Source organism: Limulus polyphemus, unplaced genomic scaffold, assembly GCF_000517525.1.
Source record: "Limulus polyphemus unplaced genomic scaffold, Limulus_polyphemus-2.1.2 Scaffold998, whole genome shotgun sequence".
NCBI classification, from domain to species: domain Eukaryota; kingdom Metazoa; phylum Arthropoda; class Merostomata; order Xiphosura; family Limulidae; genus Limulus; species Limulus polyphemus.
The window spans coordinates 298,309-319,633 of record NW_013666608.1 but is presented as its reverse complement, the minus strand read 5'-3'; the positions used below and the strand labels follow the sequence as shown (position 1 = coordinate 319,633).

At 31.1% G+C, this 21,325-nt stretch overlaps 1 protein-coding gene across 6 annotated transcripts in view; it reads right to left on the bottom strand.

The window, feature by feature from the left end:
• LOC106461615 (heterogeneous nuclear ribonucleoprotein U-like protein 1) overlaps nucleotides 1-21,325 on the bottom strand; it is a 121,000-nt gene that overhangs the window by 25,838 nt on the left and 73,837 nt on the right. For all 6 annotated transcript variants that reach the window (XM_013921454.2, XM_022388619.1, XM_022388620.1 and 3 more), the window contains 5 exons: nucleotides 19,878-19,994; nucleotides 17,746-17,868; nucleotides 12,705-12,833; nucleotides 3,533-3,701; nucleotides 3,099-3,275 (listed from right to left, as the gene is read on the bottom strand). In XM_013921454.2, coding sequence (XP_013776908.1) covers nucleotides 3,099-3,275; nucleotides 3,533-3,701; nucleotides 12,705-12,833; nucleotides 17,746-17,868; nucleotides 19,878-19,994 — 715 coding nt within the window. The remainder of the gene's footprint in view (nucleotides 1-3,098; nucleotides 3,276-3,532; nucleotides 3,702-12,704; nucleotides 12,834-17,745; nucleotides 17,869-19,877; nucleotides 19,995-21,325) is intronic.

Here is a 21,325-nt window from a genome sequence, read left to right as displayed (position 1 = left end):
AAAAACTTTATATTTTATCTGTTATTTTCAGTAATTAATCTCTGTACAGGTTTAGTAGATTTGACGGATCTTGTAACCACCATAAAAAATCACAAAATAAATATAAATTATGCCTCGTTCATTCTCGAATGACAACAAATTGTAACAAGAAAACATAAATCTTTAGACCAAATAGCTTAAATCTCATAACATTATACATTTATATATATATTTATTATTTTTATACTAACCTTTCAGCCATGTCTGGTTAACAATACAAAAGTTACAATGACGAGGCTTACATGCACTCATGTTACCATATCAAATAACATAAAACTGACCTCTGGTGTGTACAAAGTAACTTGTCTTGGCTGTGTTTTAGTAGACTAGTATTTTGTAAAATACAGTCAGATTTCAATTATTATACATTATATATGTATATAGATTATTGTTATTTTGAAATAAATTCTTAAACTTATTTTTCTTAAGACATTGCAAAGGTCATAACTAGAAGAGATAATTGTTTGCTTTACTTCTTTATTTGCTTTTCTCTCAGTTTCTGCTTGATGTAGGCTGCTAAGCATTTAAAAATTTTGCACGTGAAAGACATGAAACAAACTAATTTTTTTTAGTTTTATTCATATAAGGTTGAATAACTAAAAAAATCATAAATTACTACATCAATACAATAGAATTCCATTATAATTTATCAAGCTTAATAACTAAGCTGTATTTTGGGCTAAAAAAAATATGAAATTTTGAGCAGACTAAAGACACACACCCTCCTTGAATTCTTGGTTCAAAAGAAAGAAATGGTGTCCTAAGAATTTAAAATGGCTGAGAAAGCCACTAGGGGGACATTCTGAGCTTTTGAGGTGGGCAGGGTGCCACTGTCTTTGATTTATTACATGAGCAATATCTTAGCAAATAGAAAATAGGAGGTTCTTATTTTACATTCTAGCTTGTCAATATCAGTAATTTGAGTTTATAATTCGTATGAAACTATAGACTTAGTATTTTGACTTCACAAGCACCTAATTTGAACAACGGCTTCATTCAACATACCACGTGACACACTAAAATCGATGTTTATCCATGTTTTTTAATATATACTTTTAAATTAACAAATTGAGTAATGTATAATTCCAAAATTTGAATTATAATCTACAGTTTGATACCAAACTTATTGATATAAATTCATGAAATAGTATTTCAATAAAATTTTGATTGCGAGTCAACAAACGAGATGACATGGCCTTTCACCTGTAACCTGTCTCGAAAGGGTTAATCATCAACTACATAACTGAACTTGCAGTGTAAATCTACAAATTTCTGACTGTGGAATCCAGTGGTGTGTGAATTTTTTATTTTCATTATTTAAAAATCACCAAAACCACCTACTTCTATATTTGAAAGATTAACTTTATTACTTTACTATGAAGATGAAGAGAGGGATAGTGTAACATTTTAGTTTTAACCCTGTAGGGTTAGGCTTAACAGTGTTATCAGTAGATGAAATAGTAGTTCAATAAAATTTTGAATGCAAGTCAAGAAACAAGATGACATAGTCTTTCACCCGGACCCGTCGTGAAAGGGTTAAGTCATCTATCTAATTTGTGTGTGATGCTGAAATAGAAACTAAGTTGTACTGCTAGCTGACACATTCAAAGTACATATCTACTTTAGTAACACTATATATTTACTCATTTGATTTCATGCTTTCAAGATAAATCTCAAGATATAGTAAATATAAGGTCTGATAAAAGAAAAAAAAAAGATTTTAATTGAATATGCAAATAAGCACTTTGCAAGCAAATTCAAAATAGTTGATGTTCATTGTTTCAATATGGACCATTAAGTATTCTTTCCTGGTTTCAGCATTGATTTGAGCCACAGCTGCTTTATTAATTTAAACTGTAATACTGTGTTCAATGCCCATTTTTCCTCTATTTTAATTCCATGCCAATCAATCTCAGTGTTGTTACCTTATTCAGCTTATTATTTTCTCTTTTAGATAATTTTATTATTGTTGAGTTTTATTTCAGTGGTCTCTATATGACTGAAATACCTGAAACTGAAATGCTGATGAAACATTGTAGCTTAGCAATGAGTCACTTTTCAAGTTCTTAAGTAATATGACAATCAAATTTTACTAACTTAACAAGTTCATAACCCAAGCAATGCTAGTATGGCTGCTAAACAAGAATAATAAAATATTGCTTCCCCAAAGCTAATCACTTAAGTATCACGTTATTTTTGCTTACTGCTTGCCTAGAATAAAAATCCAAAACTTAAATAATGAACAAAGTCTTTTAATGCATGAAATCCAGCTCCATCATTATAAAGCTATAACTATGTCATGGTGACTTTAATAAACGTGACAGCTAAGTTTATAGCTAGAATGGTACACATATTTGATCAGTACCTATCCCATCAGCTCCACACTTAAACATTCATCTGCATTACAAGACATTTATCATTGTATAATTGATCAGCCCTTAATGGACAGATATTCAAATAGCTCTGATCATGCTAGGCATATTGAAATTTTGGAACAAAATATACATTTTGTTCTGCTGTATGTACACTTCTATTGACAATATGTAGCTGTATAAAATGTACAAAACTGTCCATTAATAACATTTCATATAGCTCCACACAAAGACATCTGTAGAATTGAGGCTGTCCCCTTACTCTAATGACACAACAGTTTAAGCAGTCTAGTTGAAATAATAACCTTCATAGAATAAAACAAAGAACAAATTTACCTTATTACAGGGAAGTAAACCCAGTTTATGAGAAAAAAGTAAATTAATAATCCTAGGAACTCTGTAATACTTGATAAGCAAGCTTCTGCTCAATTAGAAAGAACACCAGTCTTGAATGCTACATTAATTATGATATTTAAATAGGTCAATGAAAATACAATCTTAATTAATGGAGCACGTTCAGAAAAAAAAATAGTACTTAAATAGGAAATCAACCTTTAAATGCAGCATTTTTCAGAAATATAAGGTTGTTATATCATAAATTATACCAAAAATTACACTTTTTCATGAAGTTTTCAAAGAAAAAAGGCAAGTAATTATGTACTGCTTACAAGATAATTCATAACTAACCTGGTGACCCTCGTGATGGAGACTGATCATTTGGACGGAAGCGTTTCTGAGGAGGACCTACTGCAGCTCGGCCTTCACTATTGTACTTCCTCACAAGTTTTTCAGCCTCTTCTCTTGGAAGATCAGTGAAAATCACCTCATCAAATAATGGCCCAACATTAGGAAGTTCAAAGTTTGCTGTCATAAGATATCAGTAGATTTTTAGTGTTTCAACATACACAAAGCTTCTTCTCATCCCTAGCTGCCTAATTTTACCTAAATATCCTAGTCAGTTGTGTTTTGACATCCACAAACAGAGCAAGGAATCTCTTTAGGATAAAATTTGGCACTGAGCCAGGGACAAGATGTTCACATCATTTTCAATCTACAGGTAAACAGAAAAGTCACTATCATCCACTGATTTTACAGCAAGGTACTCTACCAGGACAGCCTACCTTTCATTTCCAAAACAGCAGAGTCAGGAACATCTTTGCCTTCCTTTTTTTCTTGTTTCTCACGTCTCCTTTTGAACTCTTCATCATGAGGTACTATCACAACAGCTTTACGCCTGAACCCTTCAAAAGGACGCATTTTCCTTCTCTGAGCCGAGGGGTACACATTGGTCTGCCGTAGTGGAATAGACAATATCAGGTTTTGATCAAGCTCAAAGTTGGCTCCTATAGGAGCAGGGTAATAAGTCCCCTGAAGCTCATTTTTCTGTAATAACTGATACTGAAAACTAAATTAATTTTGTTTGATTTTTCTCTTCCCCCCTTTAGTACTTACCATTAGTTGTTGTAGGTGATTGAAAGGTGTGCTACTGTTCCAAATTATGCCTTTAAATATATATATATTAAATTTTTAAAGAAAAATAAATTTTACTTTCATTTTTTATATAATTATTCACTTGCTTTTCTATTTTAAATCTTAGAATAGTTTACTGCATCAATGCAAATAAATTTTCCCCCTTTTACTTTGTTCTCAACTTTATATAACATACCATGTTTTCAATAAATTATAACCCAAAGTCTTAACAATTAGCTCACATAATCACTACAGCATTATGCTATTTCTTAATTGTATTTCATATACTGAAGCAGAGGTTAAAGGTAACTTATGTGAAACTTGTATTGATCTATATAGCTCTAGTAAAAATATAATTTTAGCTAAATTAATATTTTATGAAGTATTTTAGTTTCTATATGACTATTATTATCCAAAATTCTCTTATTAAATCTTAAAAATAGCTTATTTGTTTTACAACTGCAACTCTGACAGGATGCTTCATCCCAAATATTAAAAGGTTAATACTAAATTGTTACTAAGTATGTAAAAGTTACACATTTATCTTAATTTCAAAAAATTATTTCAAGTAACATCTGAACATTCATAACAGCATTCCCACCAATCCCAATTCCTTCACGCTTATCTTAGCTTCTGACAGATTCTACATAATTGTAATTTAATACAAATTTATATCATACAGAATTAAATGGATAAATGTAAAGCAAAAGTCTTATCTGGAAATTGCCAGTTGCAACAAACCAAAAGGAGATTCAGTTTAATAACAGAATCTTATACAGGAAGTACAAATTCCTACATTCACATACAATAGAATTTGCACCGTTCTAATAAATTAAGACTTATTCTATGTCTAACATTTGCCTAGAAAATAACTGGCAGTTATAACCTTAATAAACTAGAAGGAGTAGTGTGAAAGCAAAATTCATATGGTGCAAAATATAATCAGCCTATAAAGCTATAGAACAATATCATCAGCTTTGATTAGATGTAGTAATTCTTCAAAGTTTCATTCTACCACATTTTTCACTACTTAGTGAACATGTGTTTATTTTTTGTTTGTTTTCGCACTGTTGCTACAATGTTACTGAAATGCATTTTTTCTTTGATTTATGATTTTAAGGTTTTTGAACATTAACAGGCCATCAAGATAAAATTATTTCATTAAATTTTAAAATGTTAATAGCATACAGACTGATCTCCTAGTTGGTCAGTGGTAAGTTCACTGACTTGCAGCACTAAAATCCAGCAGTTTGGTTCCCTGCGGTGGACAGAGTGCAAACAGCTCATTGTGTAGCTCTGTGTTGAAAATAAGCATACAAATGTCTCTCGTGTTTTTTAGCTTAGTTATGTTCCTAAATTTTGTCTTGTAGGTCAACTTGACATAAGCTTTCAGTGCTCAAGAGATAAACAATATTAAACATTTTTGTACACTTCCAAAGTTAATGTGGAAATTGCTTATTTTTTACAGCTGCTATGTTTGCTTTTAAGATCAAATATGATCAGTAAGGTTCCAATTTTACTGTCAAAACGAAAGTCTAATGCTCAATACATGAACAAACATACAAACTGAATTTTTTTAAATTCTAAAACAATCTGATTTATTTGCTCTCTTTTGATTTTGTATAGTTTTGTTAAAAAAATGGTTGTGGGACCAATAAAACCATCTGTCTATCTATACATACAGTGCATAGCTGAGTTAATACACTATTGCTGATAGGAACTATGAATTAGTTAGTATTTGTTTGCTATATAAAGTATAACAATCCAAAAAAACTACTAATATTATTATTCAAATGTCCAGAAAGAGAGAGACAGAGAGACCAGAGGCAACCCAGTCATGTTCAGAACCGGGTATTATAAACTACTTTAAAATAGCATAATGTGTACAATTTTTATGTATACATTTTTTCGTCACAGTTCTCTCTTTTTTTCAATTATCTTAACTTTCCAGTTTTCTTATAGACAACTTTTGGTCCAGTCAGTTTGTTTTTAGAACATCTTTAAACAATATCCTTTCCATGTGGTTCCAGTTTAAGATATGAAATAATGAGCTTTCTAATCAACCTTTCTTTTAAAATGGACAGGCTTTTATGCTAATTTTGAAAATTTTAAAGGCATTATTAATTTTATACATTACTCCTTAAGGAACTAACTGCATAATATATACTGTCTTTATATCAGTTATTAGATTGCGGTTGGTACCTAAAAAAGCCTGTCAACTATAGAGCTATGGCCTATACCAAAGTGCATTATCTCTTAAATATATTTCTGCTCATTTTAAAGCTAAGGCATAGTTTTAGCAATGTACTAATAAATTCTAGGCCAGTAAATTTTCTTTTCATATAATTTTTTTTTGTTCATCATCCAAAAGACATTACTGAAACTTACAAAAGTTGAGCCTGCTTCCCTCAAAATGACACTTAACCTCATACACATATCAATTTATGAACCTTCAAAGTTCAATATTTCTTGCTCAATACTAAATATTTACACACCCTCATATTTCATTCTTAAATAATTTAATAACTTCTTTGTGTATTCAAATATTAAACTGTACAATTTCAAATTTACAATCTTTTCTTAGAATCTTTATTGCACATTAAAAAACAATTTAACGATACATATATGACTTCAATAGCCTTTTTGTGCATAAACCAGATATTATAACTAAAGCAAGGACATAAAATATATATTCCTCAAAAATATTGGAACTTCATCATTTTTTTTTTTACTCTTTAGTAGTTCTCATTGCAGAATCAAACTATAGTTTATTTTTTAACTTAATGCATTTTCTGTGAAAGAAGATACTGCCAAGTTTATTGAGAATAAATAAAAAAAATTAATAATAATAATGAAATTTCTCATTCTGGTGTTACACTTAATGACTTCAGTGTTATAAATCAAACTGAATCAATTTGTACTGATTGACTGTAATGATGTAAACAATTTTGACTAATGGCATTTACTTCATTGAAGCTTTCTGATAGAGAAATGGAGATGACTGGAAATCAATAATACTCAATACTTTTAAATAAAACACAAGTAGTTAGACAACTGTATTGCATATCCTTTTTTTTGTACTGATAGTTTTTCACTCAATATATCTCTCAACTACAGGTTTGCATGAATTTTCTACATTTAATTTTTATGATAACATAATGAATACTTGTATTATATTCACATTTCTAAAATGTTTCATTTCACATCTTCATAGTTTGAAAAGGAGATTAAAGAATATTCCCAATTCAACTTTGGATGATGACATTTGATTAGTATGGCCTCCTTATTTCATTATGAGCTCCATCCATGATGGTAAACTGTTAAACTATAATTGGTACATTACTTTTCAATGAATGTTGGTAGATACTTGAATTACTGTTAACCAAGTTCTGTGCACATTGTTAATAATGACTATCTAGGATATTCTTAGTAGTACCCATATACATCAATTAAAATATGACACATTTATACTCATATAGCATGTGATATTTGTAACATCAGCACCCAGTCTTTGAAATTAAAGTTTTTTTTTGTCTTAACTATGACTTAAATACTGTTTGCAACTTCACCGGAGGTTAATAAATCTATAAAATTTCCCTCAGCCATCTTCTGATCTCATAAATATACATTCCAATGTATGGTAAAACAACCAACAGTTAGTGATGTTTTGAACTAGTCAATTTTCTTAGTCAAGGAAGATCGCTTCAATTAAAAAACAATTACTTTTTCTATTAATCTAGTAGAACATGCATTTAGCTTGACAACCTTGTTGATTCTCTACAATTTATGAAAGAAATATTCAAGATTATAAAATTAATTTTAAACTGTATTAGTACAGGCATGTATACAGTCCAGTACAGGATAGTTTGTATAATACAGACTTTAACTAAATTAGCTGTTTTGGTTAGCTTTGTATGTATCCAAAATGGAAATTTGACTCTGTAGAAACAAATGTGGGTATATATTTCAAACACAGTTGTTTCTTAACTTCTACCTCACAATGAAGGTTAATCATCCAAATGAGAACATTCTTGTGTCACTGGCTGTCTGCTTCAGAACATATGTATGACTGCTACAATTAAGATTTACATTTTAAGTAACAGCAAAATATTCTTTTCTGTAAATTTAGATTATTTACACATTCAAGCATTTAAAAAGTTTAAGAGCTATTACAGGCTTTTTGACCAATTATATAGATTTCAAAAAATAAGCCTCTGACATTGTAAGGTACAAAATTGTGCAAAAAATTCCAACAAAGCCTTAAATCTCAATCTCTCTCTCTTTTGATAAATATAGCAATATGTTTAATACAATCCTATATTTCTGAAAATGGAGTCATTTCACTATAATATATTAACAAAGTTCTTAAGCCATAATAAGGTATACCATACTGGTGTTTTATCTTTATTATCATTGTCAGTTCTACATAAAAAAAAAAAAAACACTAATTTTATAGGTGTTTACATATACAAGCTGAAGACTTAAAAAACGAGTTTCTAGATATAAATGTAAAGTTATAACTACTGAAGATTATACATCCATAAAACAGGATGGCTAATTTAACTACTAGATGTTTGAAAAATAATGAAATTTGCATTACTCAGCTTAAAAGTAAAAAGTAGTTATTTTTCTACAATACCTATAGCTGTATATCTTACTTGTTACTTTTGACAAGTGTAAAAAGTAAAGAATCTATTGTACATCCTACAAAATGGTTTAACAGTTCACATGAAGAAATGATGGTTTTTGAGCAACAAACAGTATTTACACAATATTACAATTATACTTCAAGCATTACTACCTGACAATATCACGCTTCAAACCTTTTCAATGTTATTCTAATACTAGCTTCTTAATTACATTTTACTTTTACATAACTTAAAAGATAAGCACTTTAGAGTTGCAACTTTAAACTTACAAGTTTCCTTTCAAGTTTCCAGATTAATTAAGTGAACAGATGTTTTTCTCTACAACCCCACCTTGATGAGCCTTTTCCGAACCCACGTAAGCTTCGCAGTTCATTGTTGATAGAGTTTTTGTGCCATTAATCAGTTTTCAAACATCTCAAAATTGTTTCTTATAATAATACAGCACACTTACCTTACTTATATTCCAGTAAAGGCCAATTTTCTTTCATAAACACGTAAAAAAAAGTATTTCTTACCTTCTTGACACCTTAGCCAGTTGGATTTCAATGCACTAGCTTAAAATCTCACCTTTTATTTTCTATGATTAAATATGTTACAAAATCAAAATACACTACTATGCCCTTTCCTGCTTGGCAAAAAAAAACTACAAGGCTATTTGATTCTGATTAAGATCACCTGACAATAATGTTTTAGATAGTGTTCAAAAACAATTAGTGAACATTTTTCATCATAATAAATATTTCTTTAGCATAACTTATATATATATATATCTTTTTAGATGATAGGCCTGCCTCACTCTTCATCACCACTCAATGTTCTCTTAGCTGGTTCAAGTTCAGCTTGTAAAAAGCAGTTTTCTTCATTTAATACTAAACATATTCAGATGTTCAAACAAAACAAAAAGTCTTGTTTGAGCAACCTTAAACACTTCTGTGCAAGTAGTGAAATACATAAAGATGAAAAATGTTAATGGTGTATTTTTTACTTTGAATGAAACTGTTTTCATCCAAATTAGGCTACAAAACACAACTTACAATATACTTCTTAGTTATTATTAGCTAAAATTTCAAAATTATGTACGAACAGAGTGGCTGGGCAAATGTATATTTTTTTTTTTGTTCCAGCAAATAACTGAATAATCTTATCTCTACTTTTATGTATTTTATTTTAGCAATTGGCCCACATTAAACATTTTTTAATCCTGTATCTTGTTTTGTTTTTCTACAAGATATAGGTGACCAACACTGCCTATTATGACTAGTGCAAAGCAGGAAAGGGTTAAAAAAGTTGAAACGAACTATACTTTAATGACTTATTAAATACAAATAACAGAGGTTTAAACTAAAACCTAGTGTCATAACTGATTAATAAAGTGAATAAAACACAAAATAAAATGTTAATGCAGTGATGAAAAAAAAAGCCTAAGCTGGAAATGCAACAAGGCTTTTTTTAAGCCAAACATATGACTAAAATCACACTTGACTGCAACTATTTTTATCTTCACATTTCACTTAATTAGTCCTTTTTATATGTAAAAATAGCAATTCAAATTTGGCTGCCATATATCCAGTCCAACTGATGAGTTCTGGTATTAAATCAAAGGCCCCCTAAACAATGACTTGTGGCACCAGAGGTACCTATTAATTTGAAATGCTATTTTCACAGATACGTGATACAAAAAACAACAAAGAAGTAATTAAGTGGAATAAGAGAAAAATAAATCTGCAGACAATAGAAATTCTTTTTGGCCCATACACTTACATTAAATGAAATGAGCAATGAATATAATATAACTCAAAATTCAACAAAAGTAAAAAACTAATTAAAATCATGTGTCCCTTTTAAGTGTATGTTTAGAAAAAACAATGTTACACTATACTTTACAGGCATGCCAGCTTCAGTAGTAGCTAACCAGATTTTGCAACAAAACAGTTCCTATTTTTCAAGTCTACCATGCCAATTTGCTTTCCTGAACACCAGTGACTGAGATGCTATTGTTACTTTTAATATACAAGCTTCACATACTTGTTAGAGTAACAACATATTATGAAATTAAACAATCTCAGTTCCAAATATCCCTACTGGAAATAAAGTCCACAGTAACTACAAGTCTGTTTTCAAAATTTATGTTAATAACTGCTGCTATTCCTTCCCATATGTAGTATTTGCCTACTTGATTTAGCTACTCCTTTTCTGAAAATTCTGTTGAAATGTATCTGTGACTTATAACTCTTCAATCTTAAGTCAACTAAATCAGAACATAGCAGTTAATTTGTCTTCAGTTAAAATTCTAACAGAAATTCTAATTAGACATCCAATTATTTAGTTTAGCATCCCAATCTGCTTTATATATTCTTCAAAGGCCTCAAGTACAAATTAAAAATTAATGAGACTCATATTTGTTATTGTTTCTTTTACCAGATTTAAATATACTTTTTTTTTGCTAAATAGCACCTAAATCTTTAATATATATTTAAAATGTATTAGATTTTGTGCATGACCCATCATCATGAAATTATATTTTAGTGCCTAACATTCTAATTCCAAATTTGGTGAGGATCTGAAGCAAAGTTGAGAATACTGATGATATAAGAAACAAGTTCTGTAATCAGTTTATAAAAAGTGTGTACTTTTTGTTGAAAGTATAGAATGTTAAAATTAGCATACACAAATACACTTCTTCATGCATCACATGGAAACAGTATTTCAAGCTATATTATTACAATTTTCATACTATTACTTTCTTGATACTGGTATTTATGAAGTCAAAACTGGTCTTACTTAATGGTACTTTTTACTTATTTGTTCTATGACACTGGGACTTGTTTCTAAATAATCTTTAAAAATGATGCTGATATTCAGTTTTTGCAAGAATCGCTTAAGGACTAATCACCTCACAAGTTTATGAGAAATGTAATATCAAGAATATTAGTTATGTACTCTCCATACTAGGAGATACAGAAATTCAGTGCATTATTATTTTGCTGTTTCAGCCCTCAACATAAAGTTCGCTGACCCTACAACTGCTCTGAGACTTGAAAATTTAAACCGATTCCATACCAGACAACATTAGTATTCTATTATGTTCACGTACAATGGGTCTATAATGTAGAATACCACAAAAGAATTCCCAATGTTTTTAAGGTTCAGAAGACTGGAAAAATTATAAAATAAGTTAACAAAGATACCAAAGATAACTTTTGTGATTTATACAAGGAAGGAAAGCAAATTTAAGCTCAACTGTGAAAAGTCAAATGCTTTGTTCACCCTCATTTGTAAAAACAGGTTCAGGACATTACACGAAAATCACAGTAATCAGCATCTATTAAAAAGTCTGTGCAGTCTTCTGATAAGTCATCAATGGAGTTATGTGCAACAGATTTAATCAGTTCTATTGAGAAAAAAAAACATTCCTTCTAGTTTAGAAAAACTTTAGAGATAAAAAAATAAAAATATACAACTGTCCTACTCTCCCTCAGAGAAAACTTTGAGGAAAAATGTGATGTAGAACATTAGAAAAATGAGACTGCAAAAGATGCTATCAGTCAAATATGTTTCAATCACTTCTGTTTTAACATATTAATGTAAACAACATTACACAGATAAGGAATCTAATTTCCATTTCCAAAGTTAAAAGCTAGCATGCCAAGGAATAAAAGTGTAACATGTTCTGTTTGCTTAATTATTTCAATTCTAGTTTAGCATAAAACTCACTTGTCACATATGTTTGTTTCTAAACATACCACATGCACATCTATGTAGAATAAGGACTACTTCATTAAAACCTGTTTCTAAACTCCACACTTTATGTGTCAGTCTTCAGGTTTTTTTCACATTTATTTAGACATTATGATTCTCTAGTTTACTTGTAATACTTGTGAGACTAATAATTATAATTTTGATTGCACAATGATAATCAAGTTGAAGCACTATTTAGAAGAAGAATAAAATTTCTGAATATAAAATTCAGTCTATCTAACTGTAGTCCTTTCACTTTTTTTTATACTGATTAAATAATTCTTATTTGTAAAATTGTATATGAATAAGTAAATAAAATTGCACTATTGTAAAATACTAACAATAGTGATATTTATAATATCAACTCTGTCTTACTATTTTTTGTAACAACCAATTAGCTAATATAGTAACTGACAAAGAAATAAAAAATCTTTACCTGATCTAAAATGTAATTGCGTCTCTGTTGAGAACCTATCTGCATCATCTTGTTCAAGCACTTTGTTGACATCTGAATAAGAACATCCCATCTTCCTGCATAATTACGTTTACGGGGAAGACCCATCACCTATAAGGTTTAACTTAGAATTAAGTTAACTCAAATACGATAGAAAATCTTTATATCTTCAAAAAGAACAATATTGGAATGCTTTATAATAACCATCACTGACAATAAAAAAATTTAACAACAGCAACATGTAAACACACACATATTACTTTCTTAATGTTTTTTTTCCCCATTAACCCTATTACCCCATGTATCTTTTACTGCTCAAGACAGCGATGGCAAAGATCCCTGAAAATGAAGGGATCTAAGGACCACTCTGTAGGATATATCCCGTCAGGGCACGAAAGATGATCCACGACCAGACTGAAAGCACCTAGCATGACACGCAATAAGATGAATGTGATGTGTGTGTGGGCCCAGTACAAGAGATCCAACATCTAAAAACAGAGATCTCTGGACCAGGTGCCACTTTGGTGGTTGATATGTGCCACCACCATAGAATTGTCTGAATGAACCCTCACCAGACAATGTCCAAAGAGAAGCAGGAAGTGACACAACATGCCCAACGTACAGCTAGAAGTTCGAGAACATTGATATGCAAAATGGTTTTGTCCACAGCCCAAAGCTTCCTGGTGATTGACCCATGCTCCCCATCCCTGTAGGGTTGCATCTGTGAAAAGATGTAGATCCAGACAGAGAGGAAGAAACGGCATGCCTGCCGACGTATGGGCTTTGTCCAACCACCAAAGAAGATCATCTCGCAGGGAAAAAGGAAGGGTAATGGGGTGGAAAGAGGATCCTGAGCAAGGTTCCAATGATTGTGAAGCACCCACTAAAAGAATTTCATATGGGCACGACTGAGGGGAAAGAGTGATGTTATTGATGGCCACACCCCCAAAAGCAATAGAACCTCTAGATCAGTAAGTGACTGAGCCAAGAGTGTGTGGCAAAACAAAAGTTCCATTTAACGAAGTCTTAAAGGAGAAGGCAGGGCCCAACTGGTATGAGTGTTGAAAAAGGCCCCCAAATGGACAAGATATTGAGTGGGTCCAGTTTGATCAACCAGCCCACCCGATCTGCCTCAGAAAGGAGCTGCTGAGTATGATTGGCCAATTCCTGTTTGGAATGAACCAGAAGAAGCCAGTCATCCATGTAATAATGAAATTGCAGCCCCAGAGCATGGAGATGTCAAGGCAAGTCCAAAGGGGAGGACCAGAAATTGATAAACCAAAGATAAGGACGAGACTGAGGTGATATTGGTATATGTAGGTAAGCACTGAAGTCATCCATTTTGGTCATCCACAACCCCAGAGAAAAACCAAATCCCTGGTTTTCTTGGGAACAATGAAAAGGCGGGAATAAAAACCCCAGGAAGGATTAAACATGTTTAATGGCCCGCTGCAACAGCAATTCCCGAAACAATTCTGACAGATGCTGGTAGGTCATGGAATCTCGAGGAGGAGTGAGGGAAACAGGAGGTGGGTAAAGAAATTGGACAACGAATCCTTCTGATAGAATTCGAAGCACCAAATCATTGCTGACAAAGGAATGCCAGTGATGAAGAAACGCAAAAGCTGAAATGGGGCTAAACATAAATCCCTAAGATATGTCAAGAGTTAACAGACTAAAGCCAATATGGCATCACAACCTATAAGGTCCCAACAACAAAGAAACCACGTGTGTAACTCCAGAGCCGAAGGAGAAACACAGGCTAAAGTGGAGGACAGAAGGGCAAGGGTATCTAAAAAAAAAACCCAGAAGTTCTGTGGAGAGCCTCAAGTGGAAAGTGTATGGAAGAAAGATACCGTTATAGATTTGTAAGGGTAAGACGCATCCAAGAATAATGGGCATGGGTAAGACTGACAGATGATTGGGGACCCACCCCACTAATAGGTAATAAGGAATCTAGCAACTGCTGGCCTAAAAATGGATAGTCAGCATGTTTGTAGGAAAGTGCAAACTAATCAGAACCCTAGGTACCCTTTACTGAGCATGACACAAGGTTTTAGTGTCTTACATTCAAAAATTTATGAAATCACTTTTTGTTTATGTTATACCAATTAGAATAGCATAATAATCCATATTTTAATAGTATACAAGTTTCAAGTTCTTAATTCTACAAGTAAATATTTTTAAAAATCCTGAATTTCCACTAGTGTGACCAATGTTGTCTTAGCATGTCATCATCCTTATTTTATCCATCACCCCTCGAAAATGTACGAAATTAAACAAAAAATACTCTCTATAAAATCGTTACTGCTCAAACAAACCATAATTTTTATAGCCTTCAATTCTGTTTTGATTACAGAGCTATCAAATAGAAAATCAGACATCCTCTCTTTCAGAATTCATTGATAATTCTCTCTTATATTTTATTATATATTACCTATAACCAATAGAAAGTTAAGGTTTTCATCTATAAAATGACGTATTGTATAACGTTGTATTCTGAACAGAATATTGTCAATTTCACACTCAGTACAAGATTCGTTCCCATGGGAAAGTTAACGACTAGCTTGGATGAATTTGTAACGGCTCTTGCCACATAGTTAGAAAGCCAGGAAACATTTGAGAGGTAAGTGAATTTGTCTACTTTTTTGCATGTCATTGGTCTATATTCTTTGGTGCATTATTGAATTAAATAAAAAAATTTAAGTGCTTTACTATAATTACTATCAAAAATCAGGCTTAACTCTCCTCGACAATCGAGGGCAAGAAAAAAAGAAGATTGGGTAAGAACTTTACTTCTTGTTTTTCACATTTATTTTTTATTTATTACAATAAAAGTAACCAAAATCTAAAAATGTGGATCTTTTTAAGTTATTTAAGACTAGATCATGTTAAATAAGTAATAATAATAATATAATTAAAATGGTTCACTAGACACGCATGCGAGCAGCTCGTGGGTAATGTAATTCGATAGCGTAATGTTAGCTGCACATTCGCCAAGTGATTTACAACTTATAATGGCACACAGTAGTTAGACATGGTTCAAAGGGTAATAAAACAATAAAATTTAATTATAAATATATGTATAATGTTACAAACTTAGAGCTACTTACCCATTTTTAGAGGGGGTAGAGAAAATAACATATAAACTATAAGGATTTACTGAAAAAAACCGTTTGAAATGCATTTAGGAGGTTTTAGGGATTACACAAAGGAAATTTGAAATTTTTGAGATGAGGAAAAGTATTTTTAATTTTAACATGAAAATTAATTTGCACACAGACTATTCAAAACAAATACTCAATATATTCATGGACAAATCTTTATTTTATTAAAAATACTTCACTAAGAAATATTACTTTTTGTATGTGAAAGACTTGTAATATTAACTGAAAAACTGCCAAATTTTGGGAATATAACCCAATATATTGAGAGTTATAAGTATTATTTTTATAAAGACTTTAAATGAGTACAAAGGGTCATATGACAGAGTCTAACTGACCAACCCCGTAGTGAGAGGGTTAATTGTGAGGCAAATTGATCAGCATGAACCTGAATATCAGGTGAGAAAGGAAAACCAAAAAGGGTTAGAAAGACTGTTTATGCAATAAGGAAGGACAAGGTGAATAAGAAATAGGAGAAAAGGATAAAACATCACAAACCTAAAACACAATCTATAACGACTGCATTAGGCCTAGTGGATTTATCGAGTTGGGAATGGGAAGAAAATGCAAAATCTGGAGGAGCCTGGCCAATGTCTGGGGACAAAAGTTGTCCAATGTAACATTCGATCTCCTGGCTCATAAAAATAGATAAATCCACCATCATGTCACCCACACCTGAGGGCTGATAAAAAAAAGGGTAGTTGTAGGTGTAACCCTTGAAGTGGTAATGTTAACTTTGAAATTCCTTGCACAGAAAGGTTTACCAACTTCGAGTGCAGAAAAGAAAGCAAATAGAATTACTGATAAATACTAATAGAAGAAACAAGCTGAATGAAAGCAAATTAATTTAAAAAAACAACCACTTCAAGAGGAAACAAAGTCAAACATGAAACAAGAGGAAACAAAAGAGCACATCCGAACACAAGCACTGCCAAACGTGAGCATGTCATGCTCCTATTGGAGAAGAGGTGATGCATTATGATTTACATGAGAAATGTGTTGGAATCTTGCAATTCCAATAGGGGGGAGCAGAAGGCTTGTAGAATGTATAAAGAAACTGTCGCACACAGAGGGCAGCACTGAACGCAAATAGCTTTTCTTGTGAAAGGAGGAAATACCATATCAGAATTACCATGTATGTAGTTGCATAAAGCCACATACTGATAAATGTTAATTTACTGGAGGCTATTACAGTAATCACTAATCATAACATCACATAAATTAGTATTATTTGAGTATAAAAATAAACAAATGACTTATGAATATAAATGACTAAACTTTTTCACACACTGTATAAGTGTAACATAAATACAAGATAGATGTCTGGAAAAAAGAGGGAAGCAGTTTCAAATATTGCATTGATGTAAAAACAAACAAGCTATCACTTGAGTACAATTTATTGACATCACGACATGCAAATCAGTCTATAAGCCAGTAAGATTATTTAAAAAACTGAATTTACAAATCTTTTGAAACATGTACCAACAACATTAGTGACAAATCCAAATTAGTAAATATTTGTATGGTTAAACTTGAATATTTTCATTGAAACAGAAAACCAAAATCAAAGTTCAAACATATTAATTTTGCACCTTTTGCGACCTTACAGGGGTATTTTATAACCTGTATGGCTATTATGAGGTGCTTTTCCAGTCAGTTAAAATAATACTTGTCAATACATTAATTAAATAAGAATATTTGTTAAACAAAATGTATCTTACAATATACCTGAAAATGCTTTCATTATAAATAAGAAAATTACGAGAAATTATGGAACATGTTGAATTTAACAAATTATATGTTTATAAAGAAATGAAAAATACTATTTTATTCAGCATATATTTTTAAACAAGACTTACCCTCATTTTCTCAATAATGTTGTTTGTCCCAAGTACATTGTATTTCATCTCTGGATGCTTAAGACAGTACTCTAAGGCCCAAGTTGTTTTACCACAAGCAGGAAGACCACACATCATGATCATCTGATAAGTAAAATGAACATGACTGATTTCTCATTCTCACTACTACATGGTGGTTTTAATTCAAGTGACATGCTATTACTTTCTATAACAGGCAACAGAGTAACAATTTATTAACATATTAAGCTTCAAGTTAAAAAACAATTTCTTTTGCAGGTTTTGAAGTATTTATTCTTAACCTTACAATAATTGAAGTGCATGAACTGTAACAGCTTTAATGAATCTGCAATGTTTAAACAGACATGTTACATGTCAACATAATTTGATTATTCATCTGTTTTAAAATGCCATCAACTTGCCTGGTACCTAGCATGCTAAAAATAACGCACATAAAGTGTAACTGTTCATTGTGTGTTCACATTACAAAAACAGTCTTTAATATAGACTCAAGATGTTTGTGTAAAAGGCCTAAAACATACAGAAAATAATAAATAAACTGGTCAGGTGTCCTGCTTCGAGTTACTATATATTAAATTTAACAAACACAGGTAGTTTCTGTATAAAAATTTAATCTATAGAAAATAACTAATCAACTGAACAGGAGCCTGTATTGACTTATTATGTCTTAATATTAAGTCTTAATTTTCAAGACAGATGTTCAGGTTTTTTGTAATAACCAAAAAAAAACAGTAAAGAATGTTTACTGTACAAGCAGACAGATTTGAGCAATTAGCAGTATTTGGTAATCGATACACTGGTGGCCCCATTAATTGATTACATTCTATCAGTACAGTGTCAAATGATGGTACTTGTTCCCACCAAATAGGATCAAAAGAGCTTGCAGTAGGTGCTACCAGCAAGTTGCCTTTCCTCTAGTCAGAAGTTCAAAATAAAAGGCAGTGGATGTTAGCCTTAGTTTTTTTTTTTTTTTAGCTACACTATGAGCTATCTGTGCTGTGCCCACCACAGGTATTTAAACCCAGATTTTAGCAATATAGTCTTTAGACATACCAGATAGCCTTAGTAGCTTTCCTATAATAATGGAAAAATATAACATTTCCATGTCTAACAGGGCAGGCAAATTTGGTGGCGACACAAATCAAGCACAAGACCTACGATTGAAAAGGCACTGATTTACTTTAATAACCTACTACTGAAACAGCACACATAAGCAACATGTTACGTTAAAGTTAATATTTCATTTTAAAGAAAATTCTCAGGGAACACAAAGGGATAACTAATCAAATATGTTTGGGTTTTAGAACAAAAAAATATGGGTATCTGTATCCCTCATAATTCTATAAAAAAACAACATAAAGTCACAATTATAAAAAGCGTATGATACTTTTACAATCTTTCTAACCTGCAAAAATAAGATTACGTTCTACAAGGAAAACAAAAACCACTCCTGTACATGTAGTAAGCACTTCAAGATTATGTTCAATATACAACAGTTAAGATATTCATATGCTTTAAGTCAGCGTTTCCCAAACTTTTTTGGCCATGGAACACTTTTCATCTGAAAAAAGCTTAAGGAACACTTATAACATTTTTGGGGGTTTGGATTTTAAATTAAAAATAGAGACATTAGTGGCATGCAGTGCCTTCTAGATTTGTATATTATTCATTTATTTATTTAATCAAATTACATATTGATGAATTTTTACATTTTTGTGCTTATAATATATTTTAAATACAAACCTCTCCACTAAGTTAATATGTAGAATAGATATGGCATCTTCTATAATTCTTCTTTAATGCCAAATCAATATATATGTGAAATTTAATTCTAATACATAGGAAAATATTTCATAATAACTTATGATCGTAAAACGTGTTAAATATTTTAATAAAATTTAAAATCATGATTTTCTCACGGAGCACCTATCAATTTCAGACGGAACACTAGTGTTTCGCAGAACATGGTTGGGGAAACGCTGCTTTAAGTAAATAATAAAAGTCATTGCCATATTCCTCAAATTGCAACACAGCAAACTGAAGTCTAGTAAGTATAACATTGGAAGAACAATAGCACATATACAATAAAGTTAATGAGTATTTAAAAACCTTACTTCACAGTCTTGAAATTTTTCTGGTCTTTTGGATCCTCTGACTCGGTTTTCTATAGGTACACAGCTGATAAATGTATAATCTTCATAACCATTAGGAAGTGGGGAAAATTGTGATTCCTTTAAGAAATAAATTAGCTAAATTAATTCTGTACCAAATTTCACCTTTTGAAATAATAAAATAATTCGTAACTAGTTAAATAACTTTTTATCACAAAATGTTACTGCTGTACTTTGTAAAAAATTAATTACTCCCACTGACAGAATTCTGAGAGTGATTACTCCTTACTGAAAAATCATCTGGAGCACTGTTTTATTATTCTCCACCTTGAAGCAAGATCAGCTGAGGACACAGTTGAAAAAATATACATTTTTCCAAAGTCAGAATAAGAAGTATAATATGAAAAAAATAGCTTTTGCAATAAGCAAACACTTTATTCTCTATAAAATTAAACATTCTAAATGTATCTGAGCAAAATTAGCTAACTACACTTAAAACAAGTATCCATATGGTTTGGCAAGGCTTCATTACATAATTATTTGAATGACCCTACATAGTTTTTAATTCTGCACGTTTGAACGTGAAAAATATCATCCCAAAATAGTTTTTTACAACTTAGAAAAGAATGAAGCCTTATTTAATAAAGTAGTTAGCAATGCACTGAAACAAAGTGTTCCAGTTTGGAAATTTTCTAGTTTTTTTTACTACAAAATGTAATATAGAAGAAGTGAATGACACCGGCATAATGGTTTAATTTTGGGTTAGTATAAAATTTCTGTGAAACTGTTTGGAAGACAAGAAAATGAAAGGGAGAGATAAGCAAAAAAAAATAAAAATGTGAAAATTTTAATAACATAGACGTATCATCCTTAAAAAGTAATAAACATACAACTAAGACTTGCATGAGTATATTTATTCATATTTTTCTTTGCAGCCAATATGAATCTGGAATGGAATTTAACCCTTTCTTTCTCACAGTGAAAATAATTGACCACATTTCATGAAACTCACAGTACAAATTTACAAAATTGTATCTATTTTGGCTTTAAAAAATTCATATAATTTGACTTAGTACTTCTATGATTTTATAGGCTGTGAAATTTCCAAAATTTTGTTGTGGAACACTGTTTTGAAACAAGATTAAAAATGATTCATTTTACTCTAGAATTTTTTTTTGTTATTGTTGATTGGAAAATTACATTTTATATTTTTAGCCAGTTTCAACTTAATTGATGTTCGTTAACATTGATTTTTGTGTGTCACGTGGTATGTTGAATGCAGCACTGGTTCAAATTAGATGAATAAGAGCCTCTTATATCTTCTATTTGCTAAGATATTGCTCATGTAATAAATGAAACACAGTGTTACCCCAGCCACTTCTTTCCATATTTGGAAATTCTCCCTTATATCAGAGATGAAAGTGTCCCTTTCCTAAAAATCCTGAAAATAA